This window comes from Mauremys mutica, chromosome 24 (genome assembly GCF_020497125.1).
Source record: "Mauremys mutica isolate MM-2020 ecotype Southern chromosome 24, ASM2049712v1, whole genome shotgun sequence".
NCBI lineage: Eukaryota > Metazoa > Chordata > Testudines > Geoemydidae > Mauremys > Mauremys mutica.
The window spans coordinates 12726999-12754134 of NC_059095.1; the positions used below are offsets into that span (position 1 = coordinate 12726999).

Consider the following 27136-nt stretch of genomic DNA (forward strand, 5'->3'; position numbering starts at 1 on the left):
GGCCCTGTAGGGGACATGGCTGCTGCTGGGGGCAGGGGCTCAGGCCCCCCGGGGTCCGCTGCTCTGTTCTTCCTCGGCGGCACCACTGCTGCTCTGAGCTGGCCGTGCCCAGGGCAGGGCTCACCCCCCATCTCACCCCTGCAGTGTTCCCGTTGCAGGCAGCCCCCGGGGCTGGCAGCCGTTCTGCCCCAGAGACCATCTCCAGGCCCCAGGACTCTCCTGCCTGGGCAGCTGGGCTTGCCTGGCCCCCCATCTCTCCAGGGCCCACTCCCCGACCCACACCCCCATAGACTCATAGAATACCAGGTTGGAAGGCACCTCAGGAGGTCACCTAGTCCCACCCCCTGCTCAAAGCAGGACCAATCCCCAGGCAGATTTTTACCCCAGATCCCTAAACGGCCCCCTCAAGGATTGAACTCCCAACCCTGGGGTTAGCAGGCCAATGCTCAGACCACTGAGCTATCCCTCCCCGAGTGCCCAAGCTCCACCCTCCCTGGCTCTGATGGGTCCAGGCTGCAGGGCAAGGGGACAGCAGGGACTCAAGTGGCCCCCTCCTCCCCCAGCCAGTGGGATCCCTCTGTCCCGGGCGCCCAGCCCTCCCTGCAGGCCTAGAGCTTTGCCGCAGACACACGAGCCGGAGCTGGAGCTTGTCTTTATTACTAACAGAGCCCAGCCCTTTACCCACCCTCCTCTCACGGCCCCGGGGGGGATGACACAGGGGAGCGTCTGGCATTGCCCAGCCTGGGGCACGGCCCTGCGGTGCTGCCCTGGCCTCTCCCCGGGCACCCTCTGAGCGCTGGCCTGCAGCACCAAGCCGAATGGAGAGCAGGGGAGGGGCCGGCTCGTCCGGCCCATGGGGCACAGGGCCGGAGGCCGAGCTGGAGTCTCGCCCCAGCGGGTTGGTCTGGGCCCTTGTTCTGCTCTAGGAGCCAGCTGGGCACCAGGGCGCTGGGCTTGGTTCCTGGAGCAACGGGCCGGGGGCCGTACCCACCGGTTCAGTGCTCTGCCCCGGACCCCCAGCCCCCTGCCTGTAACTGACCAGAACCCGCAGCCCAAGCTCTGCCACGGTCCTCCCAGCAGTGCGACCAGCGGCGCTAGGGGACCCGCAACCCCCAGGGGACCCGCAACCCCCAGGGGACCCGCAGCCCCATCTCCCGTGGGCGGGCAGAGGTGCATTCCAGGCCTGGCTGGCGCCCCTGGAGGCTGACAGCAGCTGCCTCCCACAGCAGCCCGTGCCCGCAGGGAGCCCCGCTGGAGCCCAGGCAGCACGTCTCCCCCCCAGCAGGGGCCCTGAGCACACGCGAGCCCGGGGGGGCTCAGACAGCGGCGGGGGGGGTGGTGATGCTCAGTGCTGGAGGAGTGAAACACCCGGGGGAGGTCAGCAGGTGGCTTGTGCCTTGCCTGGGGGCCCGAGAGGCCAGCTCCCATGGCACAGCTGCTGTGAGAGCCAGGCAGCGTCGCGCCCGGCCTGGCCTGGCCCGGCCGAATACTCTCCCGCTCGCCAGTGGCCGAGGGCGGAAGCTGAAAACGCCCATTTCCTTGGCACAAGGACGCGGCAGCAGGAATGAGCCCATCAAGGTTTTGCGGCCTCAGCTGAAGTTTGCGTGGAAGCTGCTTGCTCAGTGCAGTCGGGCCCTGCGTCCATCGCAGCTGAGGCTCCAAACCCTGCGGCTGAGCAGGAATCCTGAGCGCAACGGGCCAGCTGCAGCCGGGCTTCCGCAGGTCACCCAGGGAAAGCCGGTGCGCTACTAACGCTCAGCACAGGGCTCTTTCAGGAGAAGTTCAGCTTGTCCCCGGCACCGGCACCGGCTCTGCTCTGGCTGCATTTCATCAGCCAGGAGCTGTTCCTGGGCCAGGCCTTGTCGCTTCCTTTCCCTCCCCTGGTCTCCTTAAAAGTCAGCCCCAGCTCTGCTCAGGATGAGGGGAGAGCTGAGGAGCGGCCACGGGATCCCAGCCCGTTTGGCAGGGGCGGCGTCTGCCAGCAGCAAGCCTGGGCCTTCGGGCACGAGGCTCCCTCCGGTGCTGAGTGCAGCCTGAGGCCTCCCTGCTTTCAGGTCGTCTTGTACCTTTACATAAACAAGAGAAATCTGGTTAAGCAAACGAGCGGGACAAATTACTGCAGCTGCGGGAGGCAGCACCAGCGTGAGAAGACAGGCTGGCTCAGGGGGCCAGGGCTGGGCACCGGGGGGGGGGGGTTCAGCCCCCTCCTCCATAAGCAAATGGAATCCCCCCGGTTACTGGGGGGCCAAGATCTGAAACCACAGCTGCCTCCCCCTGCAGGGGGTGGTGACCAGCTAACAAACCCCCGGCTGTTGGGTGCAGGGTCCTGGGGCTGCGGCGGGGGAGTAACCCGAGGGGGGGCTGCGGACGAAGCGTCCCGCTGGTGCAATGCCCACAGCCCACATGGGCCAGGGCTCCCGGCGCAGCTGAGCCTGCCAGCCTGGGGCTAGTGCTGCTCACAAGCTGTGATGGCTACAGGGGCCCGGCCTCCCAGCCCGCTGGCAGCGCCCGCTGGGGAACAGCTCAGTCCCTTCCCGTCGCTCGCTGCTGACTAAATGGGCTTTAATTACTGCTCCAGCACTGATCACAGGCATTGTTCTCAGCACCACCCCCCCGCAGCCCTGCCTGCCCCCCCCAGCCCAGAACTGCCATTGACCAAGGGGGCCAGCGTGGGGGGTGATGAGCACCCCCTGGTTGGCATGGAGCTGGGGGGACAGCGCAGCAGGCCAGGAGCAGGTCCAGCCCCACCAGCGGGGGCTCTGGGTGCCCCCCCCTTTGCTTCCCTACACGGTGATTGGGTGCTAGTGAGGCGACCTCCCGCTAACCCCAAGCAGGTCGGGAATCGTGCCCGGAGTGGGGGCCGCAGCTCTCTGGGGGGGACGGGGAGGCAGAAAGCCAATTGCTCTGCGGCTGGGGCCGCCTCTGCCCCCCACGCGCCCCCCACGCGCCCCGTGTGAAATGAGCGGAACGGGAACAGCAGGAAAAGGCCGAGCGGCTTTGCAGCCATGGGCCCAGAGCCAGGGAATTGACCCGCGTTTCTGCCTGGTAAAGAACTAACCCGCCCTGCACAGCCCTGGCAGGAGCATGGCTGCCTGCTGCCCCCTGGGCCATGGAGCTGGGAGCCTGGACTCCTGGGTTCCACGCCTGGTCCTGCATCAGCCTGGATGTGCCCCCAGCGCCTGCCCCCTGCAGGGCCAACAGCTGCAGGCTCCAGTGAGTCCTTCGGCCCGCCAGGAGCTGGGCACTGCCTGCTCCGGCCCCCAGCAAAGACCCCTGCAAACGGCGCGGTGCCGCCCCGAGGCCAAGCCCCAAGCTGGGGTCCAGCTGCCGTGGCGCTCGGTGGGAGTCATTGAGTTAAGGGCCCCGTGTTTTCCATGGAGGGGCTGGGGGTCCCCCAACATGCCCGGCCAGCAGGGGCTGCTCGATCTCCCCTTGGGCCGGCCCAGCACAAACACGAGACAGCAGCCGCCCCTCAAACAGCCCGAGGAGGGGACGTGACCTGCCCAAGGGACCCAGGGTTTGGGGGCCCGCTGCTGCCCTGGCCCCTGGCCCATGGCTGGGAGCGGGGGCTGGGGCCCTTCCCGCTCGCTGGGGCCCTGCTCCCCCTGCGGGGCCCTGCTACTCACTGGTGTAGGTCGAGCTCCGGCCAGGCCCCCATTGACATCAGCTGCTGCTCCAGTGCCACGATCCTCAGGCCGATGTACCCCGAGGACAGCAGCAGCACCACCACCCTGGGGGGAGGGCAGCGTGAGCAGAGAGCCGGGCTGGCCTGGCACACTGGGCGGGGGCATGCACCTGGCAGAGCCGGGCCGGCCGGGCACACCGGGGTTGGGGAACACGCACCGGGCGGAGCTGGGCCGGCCTGGCACACCGTGGGGGGGAGCATGCACTGGGCGGAGCTGGGTTGGCCTGGCACACCGGGCGGGGGGGGGCACGCATATGGCGGAGCTGGGCCAGCCTGGCACACCGGGCAGGGGCATTGGCCTGGTGGAGCCGGGCCGGCCGGGCACACCAGGCAGCAGCATTGGCCTGGCAGAGCCGGGCTGACAAATAGCGGCTTAGAGCCCGGAGCCCAGGGCAGGCTGCCCGCGGGGAGCTGGGCTTAGCCGGAGCAGAACCGCAAACTCCCAGCTCTCGTGTGACAGTGGTTAATTAGCCCCACAGCGCTGGGAGCCGCCGAGCTCCGTCTGGGACAGGCCCAGCCCGGCGGGGAGCTGGGGAACGCCCCCAGATGCCGCCCACCCAGCGAGAGGGGCTGTCCATGCATGGCACCAGGCACGGAGCCGCGGGCAGGAGCCAGCGCAGGGGAAGAGCCGGCAGCCAGGATGGCTGGGGCTTCGGCGCACAGACCGGAGACCAGCACGTTCTGCCCCTGTGCCAGGAGCACCAGGCTGAGTCCGCGGGCACCAGAGCTAAGGGGGGGGTGCCCTGCTATTAGCGCTGCCCGGTGCCACACTCGAATAGGCCCCGTTGGTGCCCGCTGGCCCGGCTGCCCCGGGACTCACAGCAGCAGGTAGATGAGGATGACGACGTTGAGGGTGCTCAGTTGCGCCCACCAGCCCCTGGGCTTCTTCTTCGTCTGCCTGCCTGGCCACGACCCCGCTGCCGGGAAAAGGAGCCGTCACTGGTGGGGGGAGGCAGGGCTGTGGTCCTTAGCTACCCTGGGAGGGATCGGGGGGACCTGCCACTGCCCAGCCCCCCAGGACTGCCCAGCCCCTCCCCCTCAGAGCCCCCACTGCCCTGCCCTCCAGAGCGCCCCCCCGAGACCCCGCTGCCCAGCCCCCCCGAGCCCCAACTGCCCCCCTGAACCTCCACTGCCCAGCCCCCCCGAGCCCCCGCTGCCCAGCCCCTCCCCCTCAGAGCCCCCACTGCCCTGCCCCCCCAAGCCCCTGCTGCCCAGCCCCCCAAAAAGCCCTCACGGCCCAGCCCCCCCCAAGCCCCCACTGCCCAGCCCCTCCCCCCCCCCCGCCTGCATAGCAGCCACCCTCTGCAGCCCGGAGGACAAAGGACCCCCCCACCCCCGCTGGGGCTGCCAAGCCCAGGGGCTCGCGCTCCGCGGCTTGTGCCCCCTCAGGGCCCATCCAGAGGACGTCTGGGCAGGTGCCGTACATCACCCCAGTCCCATAGGGATGCCACAGCGAGACCCCTCCAGGACTGGCTCCCCGGCCTGGTGCCCGGTGCGTGTCCCAGCTGGCAGCCTGCGCCGGGTCCATGCCAAGGGTCAGGCTGGGGTGACTGCACGGAGGCCAGCAGGGCTCCCACAGCGTGCTCAGACTCTGGGCTGGCAAGGGGGTGATGTGCCAACGCCTGGCAGCAAACACCACGACAGCAGCTCTCTGCCCCATGGGCAGACGTGTAGCTGGGAGGCACCTCTGGGAGCTGCTAGGACCAGCCGGGACGGGGGCTCAGCAGCCAGGGGATGCCAGCTACCTCCCTTCCCAGCTGCCCACAGCTACAAGGGCCGCACCTGTCACAATGCCCCGAGTGGCTGCAGGCGGGTGCCCGGGGTCCTGTGCCAGGGATGGCCACCGGGGAGGGTCCGTGGAACCACCTCAGCTCTGCATCGGGGCACAGTGCCCACAGGAGAGCAGGAGCAGGGGGTCCTGCCTGGGCACCCCCACCCCGAGCCTGGGCCGGAGGGAGCCGCTTACCTTTGCTCGGCGCTGCCGTCTCCTCGCCCTCGTCCTCTCTGCTCTGCTTTGGGCCCAGCCCGTCTGCACACACAACAGGAGACCCAGTCACTGGCGCTGCCTGTGCCCAGCCCGGTGCCGGGCTCCCGTGTGCCGCCCCAGGGAGGTTGGGGGGGGGCCGTGGCTTGTGGGCCGGGCATGGCGTGTTCTGCCTGCCTTTGGGGGTCCTGCTGTCCCAGGCAGGGCAGGGGATTGGGGCCACAGTGCCAGCCGGCACCAGCTCCACCCCGCCAGGAGGGGGCGGAGTGGAGGTTGGTCAAACTCATTCCACCTAATAGAAGCGGCTGTGGCTGGAGCCAGGCTCCTGGCCGGACGCTGCGAGGCTCAGACGCAGGCCGAGGGCGCAGGATGCTGCCCGGAATGGAAGAGAAAGGAGGCCCCTAGGGAGCTCCGTGGTGCATGCTCATTTGCACGTGGGCTGCTGAGTGTGCGAGGGCTGGGGGGCCAGGCGCTGAGGGCCCTGGCTCACCTTGCTGGTCCGGGAGGCCGTCAGGCTCGGGGGGGTTCAGCTCCAGGTCCGACTGGCTCGAGGTCTGGAAGGGGAAAAGCTGCAGGTCACAAAAGGGGCCCCGGGCTCCCTCCCCGCCGCTCGCTGGGCTCTGCCTCCTGCCATCTCGGCCAGCGCCGGCCACAACCTGCTCCCGCTCCCCGTCCCGCGGCGCAGCACCGCTCCGGCCTGGCCCTCTGAGGTGCACAAAGCTCCTGCCTCTCCCTGCAGGTGCCTGACCTCCCTCAGCGCCTCAACTGTCCCTCGGCACCTAAATTCCTGGGCCTGGGCCCCGCTGCCTCCCCAGCTCACCTCCGCCTCCCCCCACCCCAGGCTTGCTCCCCAGGCAGGAGGGGGAATGCGGCGCGCCCGGGGAGGAGGCGGGGCCGGGCATTTGGGGAAGGGGTTGGAATGGGGCGGAGTTGGGGTCAGGCCGGGGGGCCCAGGAAAATTTTTTTGCTTAGGGCGGCAAAAAACTTGGAGCCGGCCCTGCTGACGGGGGCTGAACTGCAGCCCCGGTCCCGGGCAGCCCCCGCCCAGCAGCTCCGTCAAGGCTCCACCAGCTGCTCCCTCCCAGCCACTCGCGCCGCGCCAGGCGCCCGGGTCTGAGCCGGGCGCTGCCGCACCCCGCAGGCAAGGGGCACTCACCCGTAACGAGCAGGAGGCCAGCTCGGCCGCTCTGGGGCAATCACCCCCCCCTCGTGCCAAGGGCTTTGTGGCGAAGGGCAGGGATGCCAGAGCCCGGGGTTACACTGGGCAGGGGGCTGCATTCAGAGCTGCTCTGCTCAGCGTCCCGCCGGGGGCGCCTGGCTCCCCAAGCGCTTTGCAAAGACACTGGCAGTGCCAATGGGTTTGTGTGGCAAAGGAGAAGCCTCGGCTTCAGGGATCCCCAAGGCAAGGGGGGGCACCGTGGAGCAGGGGGCCAGCTCGGGGGTCTGCCTCGGCCTGGGGTTGGGATTCGGAGCCCCTCCCCCTCCTGGGAGTTTGGGCTCTGCCCACAGTCCCACGTGCCCTGGGCTCACAGGCCAGGCTGCTCCAGCTGCCCCACAGGGTCCCTCTGACTGGGGCAGCCCAGCCGAGAGCGGCAGAAGGGGGCATGGAGACGCCCCAGGCAGCCAGGATTGCTGGCCAGCTGCCACCTCCACCCGCACCAGACAGCACCAGTCCTGGGAAAGCCCCAGCCCCTGGAGCCGGGCAGCAGCATGTCCAAGCCGCCAGGGTGCCCAGGCAGGTGTGTTCCTGCGCACACAGGGGCGGGCAAACGTTCTGGCCCGAGGGCCACATCGGGGTGCGCAACTGTATGGAGGGCCGGGTAGCCCCCAAACAGCCTGGCCCCCGCCCCCATCCACCCCCTCCCACTTCCCACCCCCTGACTGCCCCCCTCAGAACCCCCGACCCATCCAACCCCCCTGCTCCCTGTCCCCTGACTGCCCCGACCCCTATCCACACACACCCCCACCTCCTGACAGGCCCCTGGGACTCCCACCCCCCTATCCAACCCCCCGCTCCCTGTCCCCTGACTGCCCCGACCCCTATCACACCCCCACCCCCTGACTGCCCCCCTCAGAACTCCCGACCCCTATCCAACCCCCCTGCTCCCTGTCCCCTGACCGCCCCCTCCCGGGACCCCCGCCCCCTATCCAACCCCCCTGCTCCCTGTCCCCTGACCGCCCCCTCCCGGGACCCCCGCCCCCTATCCAACCACCCTGCTCCCTGTCCCCTGACTGCCCCCTCCTGGGACCCCCGCCCCCTATCCAACCCCCCTGCTCCCTGTCCCCTGACTGCCCCGACCCCTATCCACACACACCCCCACCTCCTGACAGGCCCCTGGGACTCCCACCCCCCTATCCAACCCCCCGCTCCCTGTCCCCTGACTGCCCCGACCCCTATCACACCCCCACCTCCTGACAGGCCCCCTCAGAACCCCCGACCCCTATCCAACCCCCCTGCTCCCTGTCCCCTGACCGCCCCCTCCCGGGACCCCCGCCCCCTATCCAACCACCCTGCTCCCTGTCCCCTGACTGCCCCCTCCCGGGACCCCCGCCCCCTATCCAACCACCCTGCTCCCTGTCCCCTGACTGCCCCCTCGCGGGACCCCCGACCCCTATCCAACCCCCCTGCTCCCTGTCCCCTGACTGCCCCGACCCCTATCCACACACACCCCCACCTCCTGACAGGCCCCTGGGACTCCCACCCCCCTATCCAACCCCCCTGCTCCCTGTCCCCTGACCGCCCCCTCCCGGGACCCCCGCCCCCTATCCAACCCCCCTGCTCCCTGTCCCCTGACTGCCCCCTCCTGGGATCCCTGCCCCTAACCGCCCCCTGGGACCCACTCCCTATCCAACACCCCTCTCCCCTGACTGCCCCGACCCCTATCACACCCCCACCCCCTGACTGCCCCCCTCAGAACCCCCGACCCATCCAACCCCCCTGCTCCCTGTCCCCTGACCGCCCCCTCCCGGGCCCCCTCACCCCTAACTGCCCCCCAGGATCCCACCCCCTATCCAACCCCCCTGCTCCCTCTCCCCTGACTGCTCTCCCGACCCCTATCCACCTCCCCGCCCCCGACAGGCCCCCTGAGACTCCTACTCCCAACCCTCTCTGTTCCCCTCCTCCCTGGCTGCCCCCCACAACCTCCACCCCATCCTCCCTGACTGCCCCCAGGACCCCCACTCCCTTACCCAACCCCCTGCTCCCCAACCCCTTACCAGCAGCAGGAGCTGGCAGCCGTGACACCCGGCCAGAGCCAGCTGCGTTCCCCACAGTGCCCAGCGGGCCAGAGCGCTGCCCACGCGGGGGGAGGAGGGACAGCAGGGGAGGGGCCGGGGGCAGCCTCCCTGGCTGGGAGCTCAGGGGCCGGGAAGGATGGTCCCACGGGCTGGATGTGGCCCGTGGGCCGTAGTTTGCCCACGTCTGGCTTAAAGAGTCACACACACCCCGTGAGCTGGCAGCCGGGCGCCGAGTGGGCACTGGGCCGCCTGGCAGCAGAGGCCCAGGCCTGGAACGCACAGAGCCGCCCAGGAGCAGCTGGCCCAGCTCTCAGGAATCTCCATGGTTTGCTAACAGCGGCGCCAGCCCCTCTGCCCTGCTGCCCACAGCCTGTGCCGCCAGCCAGCGGGTCGGGGACCTTACCAGAGCCTTCTCGCGGAGCTCGGAGCTGGTGTTGGTGGGCGAGGCCGGGGGGCTGCTGCTCGTGCTCCCGTCCTGGACAACGAGAACGAGGAGAGTGAGCCCCGGGCAGGCGGCAGAGCCCTCGAGCCGCTGGCCAGCCCAGCCCTGTGCTGCGCAGTGCACAGGAGACGGGGGCTTCCCCCGACCTGGCGGGCGGCTCCCAGGCACAAGGAGGCCCAGGATGGGTCACCTCTGGGACCTTCTTCCTTACTGGGTACGTTAGCCTGACTCACTCCCTCTGCTCTGGAACCCCGGGGCCGGGGGCGGGAACGAGGGGCATCGGCCCAGTGCCTGTGGGGGGCAGGGCTGGCACGGCCCTGTGGACTGAGGGGCATCGGCCCAGTGCCTGTGGGGGGGGCAGGGCTGGCACGGCCCTGGGGACTGAGGGGCATCGGCCCAGTGCCGGGGGGGGGGGGCGGGGCTGGCACGCCCCGGGGGACTGTGGCGCATCGGCCCAGTGCCTGGGGGGGGGCAGGGCTGGCACGGCCCTGGGGACTGAGGGGCATCGGCCCAGTGCCTGTGGGGGGCAGAGCTGGCATGGCCCTGGGGACTGAGGGGCATCGGCCCAGTGCCTGGGAGGGGCAGGGCTGGCACGGCCCTGGGGACTGAGGGGCATCGGCCCAGTGCCTGTGGGGGGGGGCAGGGCTGGCACGGCCCTGGGGACTGAGGGGCATTGGCCCAGTGCCTGTGGGGGGGGCAGGGCTGGCACGGCCCTGGGGACTGAGGGGCATCGGCCCAGTGCCTGTGGGGGGCAGGGCTGGCACGGCCCTGGGGACTGAGGGGCATCGGCCCAGTGCCTGGGGGGGGGCAGGGCTGGCACGGCCCTGGGGACTGAGGGGCATCGGCGGAGCGTAAGGGGAGCCCGGGGCTGGACTAGCCGGGGGTCGGGAGGGTGGGGCCTTAGCAGAGGGGCCTTAGCATTCCTGCCCCCCCCCGCCCAGAAGCGTCCCAGCCCGTGCAGCCAGAGACCCGGGAGAACGGGCACAGGAGCCGCCTGGCACAGTCCTCACCTGCAGGTGTTTGCAGACCGATCGCAGCAGCTGGTACGTGGCCTCCCGGGTCCTCACCGAGACAAAGAGAAACTGCGGGAGGAGAGAGGGGGAAGGGACTGGCCTGACTCCTGGGGAGCGCCCAGCCGCAGCCTGCGCCCTCCACCCCTCCCGGCCCACCCCCCCATGTGGCTCTCCCTGTCCCAGGCTGGTCCGAGGGGCTCGCTTGTCCATCACTGCCCATCAGCCCATCCCTCCAGCCCCTCGCCACTGCACTCCCCCAGCCCTCAGTGTGGGGCTCGCTCTGCTCCTGGTGCCATGGGGGGGGCACCGCACGGGCTGCCCAGGGCTCGCTCTGCTCCCGGTGCCATGGGGGGGCACCCCATGGGCTGCCCAGGGCTCGCTCTGCTCCCGGTGCCATGGGGGGGGCACCGCACGGGCTGCCCAGGACTCGCTCTGCTCCCGGTGCCATGGGGGGGGCACCGCCTGGGCTGCCCAAGGCTCGCTCTGCTCCCGGTGCCATGGGGGGGGCACCGCACGGGCTGCCCAGGGCTCGCTCTGCTCCCGGTGCCATGGGGGGGGCACCGGCGGGGCTGCCCAAGGCTCGCTCTGCTCCCGGTGCCGGGGGGGGGGGCACCGCACGGGCTGCCCAGGGCTCGCTCTGCTCCCGGTGCCATGGGGGGGGCACCCCATGGGCTGCCCAGGACTCGCTCTGCTCCCGGTGCCAGGGGGGGGGCACCGCACGGGCTGCCCAGGGCTCGCTCTGCTCCCGGTGCCATGGGGGGGGCACCGCACGGGCTGCCCAGGACTCCCTCTGCTCCCGGTGCCATGGGGGGGGCACCGCATGGGCTGCCCAGGGCTCGCTCTGCTCCCGGTGCCCGGGGGGGGGCACCGCACGGGCTGCCCAGGGCTCGCTCTGCTCCCGGTGCCATGGGGGGGGGGCACCGCACGGGCTGCCCAGGGCTCGCTCTGCTCCCGGTGCCATGGGGGGGGGGCACCGCACGGGCTGCCCAGGGCTCACTCTGCTCCCGGTGCCATGGGGGGGCACCGCACGGGCTGCCCAGGGCTCGCTCTGCTCCCGGTGCCATGGGGGGGGCACCGCACGGGCTGCCCAGGGCTCGCTCTGCTCCCGGTGCCATGGGGGGGCACCGCACGGGCTGCCCAGGGCTCGCTCTGCTCCCGGTGCCATGGGGGGGGCACCGCACGGGCTGCCCAGGGCTCGCTCTGCTCCCGGTGCCATGGGGGGGCACCGCACGGGCTGCCCAGGGCTCGCTCTGCTCCCGGTGCCATGGGGGGGCACCGCACGGGCTGCCCAGGACTCGCTCTGCTCCCGGTGCCGGGGGGGGGGGCACCCCATGGGCTGCCCAGGACTCGCTCTGCTCCCGGTGCCATGGGGGGGGCACCGCACGGGCTGCCCAGGGCTCGCTCTGCTCCCGGTGCCATGGCGGGGGGCACCGCACGGGCTGCCCAGGGCTCGCTCTGCTCCCGGTGCCATGGCGGGGGGCACCGCACGGGCTGCCCAGGGCTCGCTCTGCTCCCGGTGCCATGGGGGGGGCACCCCACGGGCTGCCCAGGGCTCGCTCTGCTCCCGGTGCCATGGGGGGGCACCGCATGGGCTGCCCAGGGCTCGCTCTGCTCCTGGTGCCATGGGGGGGGCACCGCACGGGCTGCCCAGGGCTCGCTCTGCTCCCGGTGCCATGGGGGGGCCACCGCACGGGCTGCCCAGGGCTCGCACTGCTCCCGGTGCCATGGGGGGGGCACCGACGGGCTGCCCAGGGCTCTCTCTGCTCCCGGTGCCATGCGGGGGGGCACCGCAAGGGCTGCCCAGGGCTCGCTCTGCTCCCGGTGCCATGGGGGGGGCACCGCCTGGGCTGCCCAGGGCTCGCTCTGCTCCCGGTGCCATGGGGGGGCACCGCATGGGCTGCCCAGGGCTCGCTCTGCTCCCGGTGCCATGGGGGGGGCACCGCACGGGCTGCCCAGGGCTCGCTCTGCTCCCGGTGCCATGGGGGGGGCACCGCACGGGTTGCCCAGGGCTCGCTCTGCTCCCGGTGCCATGGGGGGGGCACCGCACGGGCTGCCCAGGGCTCGCTCTGCTCCCGGTGCCATGGGGGGGCACCGCCTGGGCTGCCCAGGGCTCTCTCTGCTCCCGGTGCTGCGGGCGGGCGGGCGGGTGGATGCATCATGTGTCTTGCCCTCTGCTCGCACCTTCTCGCCCTCCGCGGTCCGAATGCTGAGGGCGTTGGGCACCAGCAGCGCCGTGTTGGCCTTCTTGAGGATGGCGATGGAGGAGACGGGGATCACCACCTGCGGGGCGAGAGGGGGCCAGCGGGTGAGGGGCCCATGGCTCACGGCATCGCTCCTGCTCGGGGAGGGGCGAGGACCCCGAGGCCAGGGACCACCCCCGATTGTTTGGTCCCCAGGACCCAGGGGGCGGGAGTGCCCCCCCCTCACCAACCACACGTCCCACCCACCCCTCCCCCAGCCCACCTCCCCTCCCCCACACGTCCCACCCTGTCCCCCCCAACCCCCTTCCCCGTGACAACCCCCCCCCACGCGAGCAGCCGCGGGACGCGGCGTGTGCCCCAGCGCAGGGCCCTACCTTGACGTCCCGGAGCAGCATGCTGCAGTGGAAGCAGATGTAGTTCTGGGAGATGTAGAGGCGCCCGTGATAGGGGACTTCCCTTTGCCAGGCACAGGAGACACCTGCGGGCGAGGGGCAGAGAGGTGGCTGAGTGGGCAAGGCCCAGGGGGGCAGGCGGGGGGGGGGAGCGGCACTCACTGTCCAGTAGGGCCTCCTCCTCGGGCATCTCCTTGAACGCCTTGTGGTAGCTCGCCCGGCGCTTGGCATACTGGGGAGAGAACAGGGGCAGGGTCAGCCCTGGAGAACGAGCCCCCCCACCCCCCTTCTGCGCCCCCCGCCCTGGGGTCTCTAGGACGGCCCCCCCGGAGCCCATGGGGGTAGGGGGGCAGGGGAGGAGGCACACGCGGGACCTGATGGAGGCTGTGGGCACACGGGGAGTGTCCCGGATCTCCCTGGCTGGCTGGGGGGATGGATCCGCCGGGACCTGCCTGGCACTGCCAACCCCGCTCCAGGAGAGCCGTTCCTCCGGCAGCTGGCACAGCCCAGTGCTAATGCCAGGTACCTGGCAAATGGATGGTGCCAACCCCCCACCCAGCAACCCATCCTAATACCCCCCTTGCGGGCATCCCCCCACCGCAGGTATCCCACCCCCAGCATGCACCCCCACCCCCTGCCCCGGCACCCCCTCCCAACTCCCCGAGGTATCCCAAACCCACCCCCAGTACCCATCCCAACCCCCCCGACACCCCTCCCCAGCATCCATCCTAAACCCTTGTGCCCATCCCAGCCCCCAGCCCACATCCCCACCCCCTGTGCCCCATCCCAGTCTGGGGGGACTTACAGCGGCCGAGGCGGCCCTCTGCCTGCCCGGGGTCGGCTCCTGTTCGGGCTCTTTGGAGAAGGATGGGTCATAGGTCTTGGATCTGAAATGCACCAGAGGCCAAAGGTGAGCGAGGCAGAGCCCCAGGCGGGGCGAGGGGTCCCCACAGGGCAGGGCTGGCCTTGCGGGGTAGGCAGGCAGCATGGAGGGTGACCACGTGTCCGGTTTTTGACCAGAACGCCCGGTTGAAAAGGGACCCTGGCGGCTCTGATCAGCACCACGGACCGGGCCGGTAAACGTCCGGTCAGCCGCGCTGCAGGGCTACGGCAGCTCGTCCCCACCTGTCCTGGCTCCGCGCTGCGCCCTGGAAGCGGTCAGCAGGTCCGGCTCCTAGGCAGGGGAGCCACAGGGCTCTGCGTGCACCGGCTCCGCACTCCCATTGGCCGGGAACCAGCCAATGGGAGCTGGGGGGGCAGTGCCTGTGGGTGAGACCCTCATCCCCAGCCCAGAGCCTGCACCCCAAGCCCCTGCCCCTGCCCCAGCCTAGTGAAAGTGAGTTGGGGGGGGGAGAGTGAGCCACCAAGGGAGGGGAATGTAGGGGGGGGCAGGGAAGGGGCGGAGCCCCGGGGAAGGGGCGGGACTGGGGTGTGGGGGGTTGTGCGGTTAGAAAGTTGGCAGCCCGAGCAGTGGGGGGAGGTGCTGAGGAGGGTCCGGGGGCGGGGGGGGGGGGATTGTGACTCTGTGGCTTTCCAGGGCAGTGTAGCTCGCCTGGGCCCAGGTGGGAGGGGCCTGAGAAGGGAATTGGGGGGGAGGGGCTTGTTCTTGGGGGAGGTCCCTGGGGGAGGGACAGGGCCCCACCTGCAGAGGCTGGGGCGCCTCCTTGGCTGGGGGGCATCGCTCCCCGTCTCCTCCAGGCTCTGCCACTTCTTCGGCTCCAGCATCTTCTTGCTCCTCTTGAGTTTCCCGGCGCTGGCGGCAGGGTCAGCCAGGCAGCTGGGGAGGGCAGAGAGCAGGGTGGGGTGATGGGGGGGCAGAGAGGAGGCTCCCCATCTCCCCAAGGTGGGGGGGGGATTTCATATTCCTGCTCCCCTAGTGCCCAGGCTGGCAGCTACCATGTGAGTGCAGAGCCCCCCACCCCCTGCCATCACTCCCGGGTCCCTGCTGTCACTCGCATCCAATGGCCGTCCCCGCCCGCCCTACTCCCAGGTACGGGCTGGTTTCCCCCACGGGCAGCGGTGGAGCTACCCCAGGCCATGGAGAAACTCCAGGGACATGTGGGGCATCGGAGCGCAGGGCACCCATCGCAGCTGGGTGATGCCCGCGGGCTCCCTGCCCTCTCTGCCCCCCACCCCCACCCCCACGGCCTGGGGGGTCTTTAGAGTCAGGACCCTGTGGCTGATCTTAATGGGGAGGGGGCAGGGCTCTCTTCACAGTGCAGCCAGCCTGGGTGGGTACCCGCTCTCCAGTACCCAGTTGCACCTCCTCTAGGACTCGTACCTGTCCTGCCATGGACTGTGGCAAGGCCTATCCACGGGCAGGTGCAGTATGCAGCCTGGTCCTGTTTCTGATGACCCCCCCTTTGTTCCCAGACAGGCCGATCAGATGGCCCCGGGGGCAGCCGCACCCCTACTGAAAAGCCGGCTTCACAGACACAGCAAACGGGCCGACAAGCTGCGTGAAAATCCCACAGCCAAGAGGGCAGCATCAAACGGCCCCAATCCCAGTGCTGCTGCTGCACACCTGGGCCCAGCCGAGCCTCACCCTGCCCTGCCACAATCCGCACATGAGCCCTACGGGCTCCTCCGTCTCCTGCTTCTCCGCAGAGGGAGGCTGTTGTGAGATCTCACAGAGCACGTCCCATCAGCAGACCCCAAAGCGCTTTACATAGGAGAGCAGTATCATTACCCCCATTTTACAGATGGGGAAACTGAGGCACAGGGCGAGGTGGTGACCCAGCAGGCCAATGGCAGAGCTGGGAGTAGAACCCAGGTGTCCTGACACAGACGCCACTTCCCTATCAGCCCAACCACACTGCATCAGCAGATTCCATCCCCCCCAGCACAGCACCAGCTAGTGTCAGCGGGCAGAACAAAAGCACAAAGCCCATTTTTCTGTCTTTTCGTTATTTTTTTTAAAGAAGTTTATTCATTTACTTGCTAACTCACAACATTTAATCACTCGCAACAAGCGTCCCTCCCATTAGGGGAATTAACGAGGTTTGGCTGTAATTAGCTGGAAGTTAATAATACTGTGTTGATACAGTGCAAGCTCAGTTTCAATTTGTGTAATATCCTGCATGTCAGATGGTAACAGCATCCAGGCAGATTCTAATGCCCTGACCCAGAGCAATGGAACAGGAGGGTGCTCAGTATGGGCTAGATTATGGAGCTTTTGATTTTTGCTTCCTAAGGCAAAAGAAGGGAGATAAACCCTCATGCTTCAGGGCACGGCATGACCGGACCTTGAATCACGGGAGTCAGGAGGGAACTTCCCCTGGGGGAAGGTTATCCCATCACTGCAGGGACTCTTGCAACTTCCTCTAAAGCAGCTGGGGCCTGATCGAAACATCCTGGTGTCGGTCACACATGAAAAGAAAAAGAGCTGCCGGTTTCCCATCCCAGTCTGAACTCTCCTCCTCACCATGCGCCAAGGCCCTGCCGGCAGAGTATTTATAGCTGTGTGTTAGCACAGGCCTCTTTGGACAGCGTGGGATTTTGTGGGTAAGAGCAGAGGACGGCGAGCCAGGACTCCTGGGTTCTGTTCCCAGCTCTGGCAGGGCGGCCTGTTAATTAGAGAGCAGACTTGGAGACGGAATCCCTAGATTGCCAGCTCCGGGAGGAAACGTTACCTAGTGGTTAGAGCGAACAGGGTGGCGTGGGGGAGAGGACTCCTGCGTTTGAGTCCCAGCCACGACACTGGTTTGCCACATAGCCAGGCTGCCTATGGCTCAGCTTCCCCCATCGCCAACAAGCCCCCACGGCACACGAGATGCTCCACTGCCAGCAAAGGGGTTTTCCGTCTCTGTTGCTGACTGGGAGCTGGGAGCATGGAAGGGGGGTGGAAGAACAGGAGACGAGCCTGAGCTGCAGAGTGGGGGGCTCAGAGCTGTGCCTTTGAGCTCCCAGTACCCCCTTCCCACCCCCTGTACAGATCCTGCACGTGGGCCAAAGCACCCCCACCCTGGCTGAGACCGGAGCCAACGCGCGCCCTGTACCTCATCCCTGAGACAGCCGGGGGGTCGCGTCCCACCCTGGGTTCCCACTCGCTCTGCTGGGCTCCGGATCCCTGCTGCGCTCCAGCCTGTCTGCCCCACACGCTCCTCTGCCTGGCGCCGATGCTGCTCCAGTCCCTGCCCCTCAGCCTGCAGCCTCCTCCCGGCTGGCTGTATACAGCTGGCCCAGCTTGCTGGGACCAGCCCAGGCGAGTTTGTAGGGAGGCGTTGCTCCCAAATACCATTTCCTTAAAGGGCCGGACCCAGAGAACGAACACACTTACTGCAAGCACATGGCTCATTTGCCACCAGCACATTCCTCTCGCTTGAGTGTTGGTCTCACTTCCCAGTCTCTGCCCAAGCAGATCCTGCTCTGAAAGCAGAGCCCAGGTGTGCCTTTAGTGAGCAACCACTGACTCCAACACTCCCCAGCCCAGGGCTACAGCATGGGGGCGCAGTGTTGCCAGCCCTGCAAGTCTGGCCATAACTATTGTTTTGGTTAAAGCCCCAGCTCCTGGAGTCATGTGAATATGAGAGAATCACAGCTTGTAATAAAAAAAGAACAGTCATTTCTAGCCCTTGTGGTTGCAGAGAAACACTGGAAAGGTAACCCCTAATGGCTCGAAAGCAAGTCAAAACCCTAGTTCTTTAAAAGTCAATTTTTAAGCCAGTCTCGTGATTTTTGAACATCTGGACTTGGCAGTTCTGATTTACCTGCACAATATTTCCAAAGAATATTGTTGTTTTTCCAGAATGCTCAGACATTTTAAATCAACATTTTTCATCACTGATCTATTTTCAAAATAAGATTTTTTTTTGAAGAGTTTTGGTGTTATTTTAGGGCAGGATGTTTTTTTTGTTTTGTTTTGTTTTGTTTCCCCCAGAAACACAAATTTTATTTTGAAACTTAAACAACATTTTAAAATGTCTCATTTCAAAACCTGGAACCGTAGGTAACACTTTCGATCAAAAATAATTAGGAAATATTTATTCTGTGGTGCTATTTCGAAAAACACCTATTTTGGGGGAAATGGGCCCCCAAAGGGCATTTTTCAATGAAAAATTCTTTAGTGGAAAAAATGTTGACCAAGCCCTTTACCTAGCGATTTTTGGGTCATTCACTCCCCCGAGACCCTCCACATGATAAAGCTCCATCCTGCGAGGTCTCAGCTCCATCTCCTGGGCAGATCGTTAACGGATCCAGAGATTCCAACGCCAAAAGGCACCACTGTGACCCTCTAGCCTGCCCTCCCCCATGACACGGGGCAGAGAACTGCCTCAGCGTATTTCCTTAGAAAAACATCCGAGCTCGATTTAAAAACGGCCAGGGATGGAGAATCCACCAAAACCGTCGGCCAGTTGTGCTGGTGGTTAATTACCCTCATTGTCAAATATTTACGCTTTCTTTCCAGTCTGAATTGGTCTAGCCTCAACTTCCAGCCAATGACCCGTGTTAGCCCTTTCCCGCCTAGCCTGAAGCCTCCATTATTAACGATGTGCTCCCCAGACCGTAAACAAGTCGCCCCTTAACCTTCTCCTTGTTAAGCTCCATCGATTGCGCTCCGTGAGTCTGTCGCCATAAAGCAGGTTGGCCAGGCCTCTCGATTAGAGAGCCAAGGCGGGTGAGGTAATAGAGAGCCCAGCTTTCGGTGTTACACAGAGCTCCTCTTCAGGGTGCGAAACGTCCTGGCCCCGCTAAATACGGATTGTTCAGCATAAGGAGTTAACACGTTTCAAGGGCCCGCTCGAGGTGAAGTGGCCTGTAAACACCCTGTAGCCATAGGACAAAAAGGAGGGGGGGTTGTAATAAAAGCTATGACCTCCCATATCCTGCGGCCGACACAGCTACGACAACGCTGCCTGCAACACTGGAAGATATTCGAATCCTTTAATCATTCCCGTAGCTCTTCTCTGAACCCGCCCCGATTGACCAACGTCCTCCGGTCAGCAGGGACAGCTCAGTCCTGCTGGGCTGACAGCTCTGGACATGGGGGAGACGGGCTTGGGAGGCAGGACTCCTGGGTTCTTTGCCACTGCCTCACTGCATTACCTAATTTCCCGTCCCTTTTCTGCCCCTCGGGTTTCTTCCTGATGGGGATTCCCTCCCTGATACTTAACTCATTCCTGTCTCCAAAGAGCAGTTCGAGAGCCTTACAGATGGCAAAGGGCAGTGAAGCATTATTGATTCTATGGGAGCACTGTGTTTTCCCAGCAAAATGTGCACTCTCTGTCTGCGGTGGCTTTATCTTAGAAGATTAGGGTGGAAGGGACCTCAGGAGGTATCTAGTCCAACCCTCTGCTCAAAGCAGGCCCAATCCCCAGACAGATTTTTGCCCCAGATCCCTAAATGGCCCCCTCAAGGATTGAACTCACAACTCTGGGTTTAGCAGGCCAATGCTCAAACCACCGAGCTTTATCCCCGCCACCAAGGGAAACAGCACAAGCAAGAGCCACCAGCGGCACATCTGCGTCTCCTCTCCGGTGCTGCAGTGCCCCTGAGAGAACGTGACGGCCATGCTCCACAGGGAGCGCGCCTGGGGTGTAACGGGGCCGGGCACAGCCGCACTGCTGGGAAACGGGGGGATTTCCCTTTGAAAATGTTGGTGGAAATGAAAATAAATGTCATTTTCTCTGGGGCAGGGAGGCAGGGCATCCTGGGAGTCCCTGGCTGCAGGGCATCCCGGGAGATGAAGTCCAGTTCGGGAGCCCAGCCCATAGAGGATAATAGCGACCGAGGCACCATGGCAGCATTTGGGGGTTTGCCTGTGAAAATGGCGCTTTCCCGGGGAAAGGGAACTCCCATCACACAGAGAATCCCTGAGTCGAACCCCCAAGCGCTGGTCGAACCACAGTTGTGGTGGGAAAGTGTGGACTGGCCCCAACACAGCAAAGAAAGGCCTCGCTGTTCCCCAACTCCATGCCCCATAGCACTTGTGAGAGGGGCTCCGGGGCCGAGGGGGTGGCATTTCCCGGGGTGTCTCCAGCAGAGCGGGTGTCGCTCTCCTGGGGAGCTAGGGTTGCCGGTTTTGCTTGTACGTATTCCTGGAGGTGTCATCACACGACATCATCTTTAATTAAAGAATAAGCCTTCGTTCCTGGAGACTCCCGGACATCCTGGAGGGTTGGCAACCTACAGGGAGCTGGACAGTTCCCATGGGGGCAGGGGAGCACAGGGCTTTCCCTGCAGAATCACGCCAGCCTGCTAGCCTGACGCTGACTCTGGCCCACTAGGCTGAGAGACAGCCTCATCACAACCTGCCGTAGCCTTGTTTCCACACGCACGCGGGCTCTCTGGGGCTGTAGTGGTATAGTTAAAGCGATACAACATCCTAATGTGGACACACACCAGTACAAGAGAAGGGAAATCAGCTATCCCAGTAACAGAAACCTTTCTTCTGGTATTACTGTGTCCACACGATTGGCTATGGTGATAAAATTCACCCCCCAACCAAACCAGCAGGCCAGATTCTGCTCTCATTGACACAGGCGTAAATTCAGTCACTCCACTGAAGTCAAGTGAAGTGACTCTGGATTCACACTGGTGTAACTGATTAGATGCCACCCACTGTATGGGCTCCCTGGGAGAAGGCAGCCGCAGAGCTGTGGTGAAGATTCTGCCTCCATCCGCCAGACTCTGGGAGTGAACCATTTGGTGGTGCTGGTTACTGGCGGACCTGGCACAGGCAGAAGCTCCAGTAGAGTGAAAGAAGGCGACACACACACACCAAGGTCTCCAGTCTGCTAAGCGTGGTTGGTGCACACTAGACGGTGGTGTGTGTGTGGCGGGGGGAGGGGGTTAGGAGCCTTTTCCAATTTCTCATGCACAAGTAGAAGCTGCATCTACCCCTGGTGGCAGGTGGAAGCGGCTGGGGAAAGACACTGCTCTATGCCAGTTATTGTGTGCACCTCATGCACTGGACAGAGATGAGGATGGCCAACGGTGCCGAGGCTGATTAGCGCCTTCAGAGCCCGAGGTATGCAGCCCTGCACCCACAGGAAGGGTGGAAATCAGGGCCACTGTCCGACAGACTGTAGCCCAGGGCTGGTGGAGAAGGCACCAGGGCAGTGATGTTAAATCCTTCATGCAGGGGAAGCAGCCGTGGCTGGAATTCCAGCTGCACTGCTCTGTTCCACCCCAGAGATGGCCACATTCCAGTGTGGGGAGACCCCTATATATGGTAGCAAAGCTGTGGCCATATAGAGCTTATTCAGAGCTGTTTCTATAGTCACCGCAGCTAGATGTCACAGCAGGAACAATGTCTGGCAAGCAGCTAAATATACCCCTTGGATTTCACACACGTCAAGTCAGCAGTGACAGCTCATTTGCACTCAGAATGCCTTTCGCTTATGTAGCCTCTGCTGGGTAGGAGCTGAATTCAGGCCCATTCTCTGTGCGTCACGTCCCTGTCCTGACATCAGCGTCTATTTGGACTCCTGCCTTCCCTGGGGAGTTTCTATTTCTGGTGGTACGAGTGGGACGCACGGCGGATCTGGGCTTTGGGTTTTTAAATCGGAGCTTGCTGAGAAGAGAGGAGAACCACCTGTACTGCTCCGGGCCTGGCGCTCACCTCCTGGCTTCCAGCAGAGCTCTAATGGGACCAGGAGGGGCTGGAAACAGCCGTTTGGGCCCACGCTGGCCAGCCTGTGCCATTGTTATTTATTGCTGGCCCCAGCCAAGGAGCAGGTCCCACTGCGCCGGGTGCTGTACAGACGTAACGAAGCAGACAAGCCCAGGTCCTCAGAGGTATTGAGATGCCCACTTCCTATTGGAGTCAGTGGGAATTAGGTGCCTAAATACCTATGAGGTCCCAGCCCCAGGGGGCTTGCGATCTACACGCAGACAGGCCACAGGAGGGTGAGGTCACCAGCAGGCAGACAGCGTTACGCAGCAAAGCAGAAGCCCCAGCGGGCCCCTGGCAGGAGGGTGTTACTGGCCGTGCTGGAAGGGATTGCGGCAGCTCTTTGGGTTTTGCTGGGGCGGCTTTGCCATGCATGGGTGGGGGCGGGCAGGGAGACCCTGTGGGAGACTTGGTCAGGCGAGGCTGCCGTCCCCAGGAGAGCGCAGGCCGGATCCACGGCTGCCCAGCTCAGGGGTGGTGAAGCAGCTGGTGTGTGAGGAGCTGCATCGCTCACAGGCTCCTTGTCCGTACACACAAAGCCCTCCCCAGCGTACCCCAGCCCTACAGATCCACCTATTGCCAACCCACCCTCATGCTTCCCCTGCGAGCGCACGCGGGAACAGCTCCCACAAAGCCACCACCTTGTCCTGCACGGCCCTCCTCAAAACTCCCCTCCTTGGTAACGTGGAGGGGGAAGCTCAGCGTGAGGATAGCTACGCGGGGAGAGCTGGGACCTCTCTACTGACCGGCTAGGAATTATCCCCTGTCATTATTTATCACCCCATCTTCCGCGTCTCACCCCACCTCTCTCATCCACCTCTGGCCTCTCGTTTTCTGGAGTGAGCTTTTTGGGGTAGGGGCTTCTAGCAACCAGCATGGAACTTGGAGGGAGGAGCACAGGCTGGAGGAAGGAGGAGTTTGGGGGAGGCACCGTGGCGTCAGCCTGGGTGCACAGGGCTGGAATGTCTGCTGCAGCTCCAACTCCTCTGCACATGGTCCTCCTTAGGAAGATCCCCTTTAGCTTCACAGGCAGGGAGTCTTTTCCTGGTGTTACCCAGCCCATGGCCCATGCAACCCGACTTCTCCTTTGTTATATTTGTACAGCATCCAGCACAATGGGGCTCCGCCTGGCTATGGCTTTTAGATGTTGCTGCTACATTCATGTTAAATAATGAAGAATAATAGTGCGCAATGCAGCGACACTGCCGGGCGAGAGAGCCACCGAGAGAGAATCTCTTCTTAACTGGGGTTTGGTGGATAGTCTTTGGCGCTGGGGTTTGGCTGGCTTCCACTGAACAATTCACTAAGGCAGCCCACAGCTGGGAATTCAGGATGGATGAATATTACTGACCCCAGTCGATCTGTACGCGCTTCACAAAGGAGGTTGGGATCATTATCCCCATTATACAAGCGGGGAAACTGAGGCACAAAGAGACCAAATGCCCTGCTTAAAGCCACCCTGCAGGCCAGTGGCAGAGCCGAGAATAGAGCCCAGGGAGCACCTAGCCCGGCCAGGGGTTCTCTAGCCCAGCCTTTGGGCTTACTGCAGCCTGACAGAGACCCCGTCTCGTGCTTTGTGGCTGCCTGATGCTGCTTTCTAGTGGCTGGGCCCTGCTACGCACAGCAGCCAGCTCTTCAGCTTGCGTGGGGCGGGGAGCGCGTCCATGGATGTAGGTTCATCACCGCGGCAGGGTAGGAACCTGCCATGACAGCGGGCCTGGGAGGTGAAAGGACGGCGCAGGGCTGGGGCTGAGCCGTGATTCAGAATCCACCTGCCAGTCTCACGCCCGACAAAACGTCCAACTTCTCCCAGCGTTCGAGGGAAAAGAAAAACAAGCCGCCTCCATGGGGTCACCCACGTTTGCTGCAAGGTTGTTTCTCTTTCCCCAGCCTTGAGCTTTTATGGTGGTTTGCACCTTGCTCCCGAACTCTCCGGCCCCTCCGAGATAAAGATTTTCCCAGCAGGGGCAGGAGATTATCTGGAAAGGCTCCAGAAAATGCAGTTTCCTGCTGGGAGTGCGCTCAGGACAGGGCCCATCAGCGTGTTCTGGGGGCCTGGATACTCTGCCTGGGTCACTGCACCTGTGGATTGTGGGGAGCAGCTGAGAAACCCCTCCCCCCAGGGGAGGGGGGAAGAGCGTGTCTGCCCCCAGGGTCGTTTGGTTGCCAAGCTTCTGCTGGGAGTTTTGCTGCTCACCAAGAGGATGCGCAGACCCAGATGCTGACAAAGTATCTGCCCTCGGCCATGGCAGTGGTGGCCAGTTCCTTTCCTGGGGACGGGGAGCTGTGCTTGTCCTGGGGGATGCTGGCCACTGCCCAAGGCAGGGTGCCAGGCTAGATGGCCCCCGGCCTGAATCCTGAATCCGCCTGGCCTCTCCGAGGGTTACCTGGCGGCTGCTTCCTTGTCCGGGGGGACGCAGTCGAAAGCGGGAAGGCTCAGCAAGGGAGTGGGGCCAGGACTCCTGGGTTCTATTCCTAGCTCCGTCGCAGACTCAGTGGGTGACCTTGGGCAAGTCACACCCCTTTCCATGCCTCAGTTTCCCCAACTGGGATACAGGGAGATGATACTCCTGCCCCAGTGCAAATCACACAGGGGACAGGGCTGTGGAAGTGATTTTCCTTTGCACACACACCATCCCTTCCAGCAGCGGGCCCCTGATACAAGTCAATGGCTGCAGCCCTACGGTGTGCCCAGGGGTGGAGATATCGGTCTCCCTCCTTTACAGATGGGGAAACTGAGGCACAGGGCGGGGGCATCATCCCGGAAGCATGTGGCAGGGCTGGGAACAGGCCCAGGTCCCAGGCCTCACCCACAGCGATGCCCAGGACCGAGCAGGCGTGATCCAGGCACAGGCGATGTCTCCTGGCCACCAGGGTCCCTACTCCGACCGGCTCGCTGATCTCCATGTGCCAGGTCAGGCCCTTTGATGCTGGCAAGCGCTGGGCTCACAGCAAGGCCCAGCCCAGGCTGCCCTGCTGCCAGAAGGGACTGACTGGCCGTGTCTGGTGCCCTCCCCTCCTGGCTCTGGCCGCTGCACATGCGGCAGCCAGCTGGATGGGGCAGGCAGACACTGCTGAATGTCTGGGGCGGAGAGAGCTGTGCTGTGTGTGTTACAGCTTAGCAGCCCGGGCCCGAAATGCCTCTGCATCCCACGGCCCCGGCACACAGAGGGGGGCAGCGCCCAGGCACATGTGGGGGACGTGCATAGCCCAGGGACACACCCAGTGCACACTCCTGCCCCCCAGCACACTCCACCTCTCAGACACCCCCTCCCACAAACCACTGCCCCACTCGCACCCTGCCCCCCCAAACCATGCACCCCCTTTCTCCCTACACCCCCCACCCCCGACACCCCCACCTGCTGCAGAGCCAGGCAGCCACAGCCATGGGAGCTGACACCGGCCCCTGGATCAAATCTGCTGCCGGAACACACTGCAGGCCCTGAGAGCAAGACAAATTCTCCAGGCCGCACACCCCTGCCCTGCCGCCCCAGGGGCTCCGAAGCGCTTTACCGCCGTTAGCAGATTGCATGGCACAGCTTTCCCAGGCCGGGGCCTGGCCTGGCGAGCACCCCACAGGAGGAAACGCGGGCATGGAGCATGTCAGAGATTTGCCCAAGGTTACCATGGGAGTCTGTAGCCAAGACAGGCACTGAACCTGGACACACACCCAGAGGAATCCCCAGGGCACGGCCCCGAGTCTGGATTAGTTTAGCCTGGAGAGGACAGACTGGACCAAGATCTCTCTCCACACATGCGTGTGCAGGGGCGCTGGAACTACAGGTGACAGCATCCGAACACCTGCTTTTCATCAGACACGGGTTTGTTCAGTGGCATCCAGCTCCCGCACTGCAAACGCTGTCCCAGCACCCCGCCGTGCAGTGCTTAATCCATGTCAGGGCTGAGCCCGGCACCTCTGGGCCTGGCAGTTCAGAGCCCGGCACCTCTGGGCCTGGCAGTTCAGAGCCCCGGCAGCTCTGGGCCTGGCAGTTCAGAGCCCGGCACCTCTGGGCCTGGCAGTTCAGAGCCCCGGCACCTCTGGTTGGCAGTTCAGAGCCCCGGCACCTCTGGGCCGGGCAGTTCAGAGCCCCGGCACCTCTGGGCCTGGCAGTTCAGAGCCCCGGCACCTCTGGTTGGCAGTTCAGAGCCCGGCACCTCTGGTTGGCAGTTCAGAGCCCGGCTGCCGTGAGCCCGCACGCTAGCAGTGCCGGCATGTGGGTGTCTGGGCACACGGAGACACTGCAGCCCCCCTCCCGGAGCTGCTCCTCAGGGCCCAGGGGTGGGGCGAGGGTGTCCCATGGGGCAGGCTGTCGGCAGGGCTGGGGCCAGCCCTAGGTAGGGTGACCAGACAGCAAGTGTGAACAATCGGGAGTGGGGTGGGGGGTAATAGGCGCCTATAGAAGAAAATGCCCCAAATATCAGGCCTGTCCCCGGTCGCCCTAGCCCCAGGGCCCCGTGGAGAGCCCGCTCCTACACGCCTGGAAGGAGAAATCCACTTACGGCTCCGCCGCCTCGCCCAGGGCAGTGTCCGCTTCGCTGAGCCGGGGCTCCATTGGCCACGGTGTCCCGGTCCCCCGGCCGCGCTCCTGCCTGTCCGTCTGCAACTCCACCGCGCGCTCCCAGCTGCTGCTTTATCAGCTGGGCAGGCAGAGCAGAGTTCAAAGCTCAGACTCGGTGCCTGCTGGGACTGAGCCGGCCCGGGAGACGTGCCCCAGGAAGCCGGCGCTGATGTGGACGCTGAGCGGCCCTGGTGCACCACGGGCTGCTCGCTCCGAGCCGCAGCGTCTCCGGACTCTCCCTCGTGATGGTTTCCCCGGCGACCGGCCAGCAGGTGTTTTCCTCCTTCAAGGAAATCCAAGCGTGGCAAGGCTGCCTCTGCACCGCCGCCGGCTCTGAGCTCAGCTTTATATTCCTGCCTCCCCTCGCCCACAGCCGTGCACAAACACGCATGGCACACGCCAGCACACGCCACAGCCAGCTGGCAGCTTACGCCCCACAAAAGCTTCCGACGCCCCCGTCCATCCCGGACATTCCTGAACTGAGCTGTGACAGCCCTCGGTGCTGGGCTGAAGGCACAGCCACCTGGCACTGCACACGCGTCACTCTGGAGCACACCCAGCACCCCACAGCCATGCTGGGGCCAGAACCCAGAGTCCCTGTGCACAAAAGCAGGGATTGAAAGGAGAATCTCTGCTGGCAGAGTTGGGCCTATGACACACAGCTGAGCTACTCAGATTCCAGCCAGCAGGGGGCAGGAGCAGTGGCAGAGGAGTCTTGGGAATGGGAAGGAGCAGGGCAGGAGGGGGCAGGAATTGGGCTCATGCCTCACTGGGTGACCTCAGCTGAGTCACTGCCCTGCTCTGTGCCTCAGTTTCTCCTGTGGGGCTGATACTTTGCTCCCTCCCCAGGGCGTGAGGCTTAGTGGATGTCTGGGAGGTGCCAGGTTACTTGGGTTGTCCTCCCTTACCCCGCTTCCTCTTGACTCCTCCATACGCTGTAACCATGGCAGCAGCACCCACGGTTACCCATGGTTACCCCGTGCCTGGAGGGGTGTGTGGGGGCGTCAGC

The 27136-nt window shown here is 65.0% G+C and overlaps 2 protein-coding genes across 2 annotated transcripts; both read right to left on the reverse strand.

The window, feature by feature from the left end:
• Nucleotides 1-444: 444 nt before the first annotated feature.
• Nucleotides 445-1428, reverse strand: LOC123355959 (translation initiation factor IF-2-like). The gene is made up of 2 exons (XM_044998842.1): nucleotides 1133-1428; nucleotides 445-1093 (listed from the first exon to the last, which is right to left on the reverse strand). The coding sequence occupies exons 1-2, from the start codon at nucleotides 1426-1428 to the stop codon at nucleotides 460-462; spliced, it is 930 nt and encodes a 309-aa protein (XP_044854777.1). The 3' UTR covers nucleotides 445-459.
• On the reverse strand, nucleotides 635-26333 carry LOC123355958 (GRAM domain-containing protein 2A-like). Its single transcript, XM_044998841.1, has 13 exons — nucleotides 26069-26333; nucleotides 14597-14731; nucleotides 13760-13841; nucleotides 13117-13186; nucleotides 12937-13040; nucleotides 12543-12641; nucleotides 10359-10430; nucleotides 9310-9381; nucleotides 6160-6223; nucleotides 5652-5714; nucleotides 4506-4602; nucleotides 3627-3731; nucleotides 635-2066 (listed from the first exon to the last, which is right to left on the reverse strand). Exons 1-13 carry the CDS (start codon nucleotides 26119-26121, stop codon nucleotides 2051-2053), a joined length of 1032 nt encoding a protein of 343 aa, XP_044854776.1. The 5' UTR covers nucleotides 26122-26333; the 3' UTR covers nucleotides 635-2050.
• Between the last annotated feature and the right edge of the window lie 803 nt (nucleotides 26334-27136).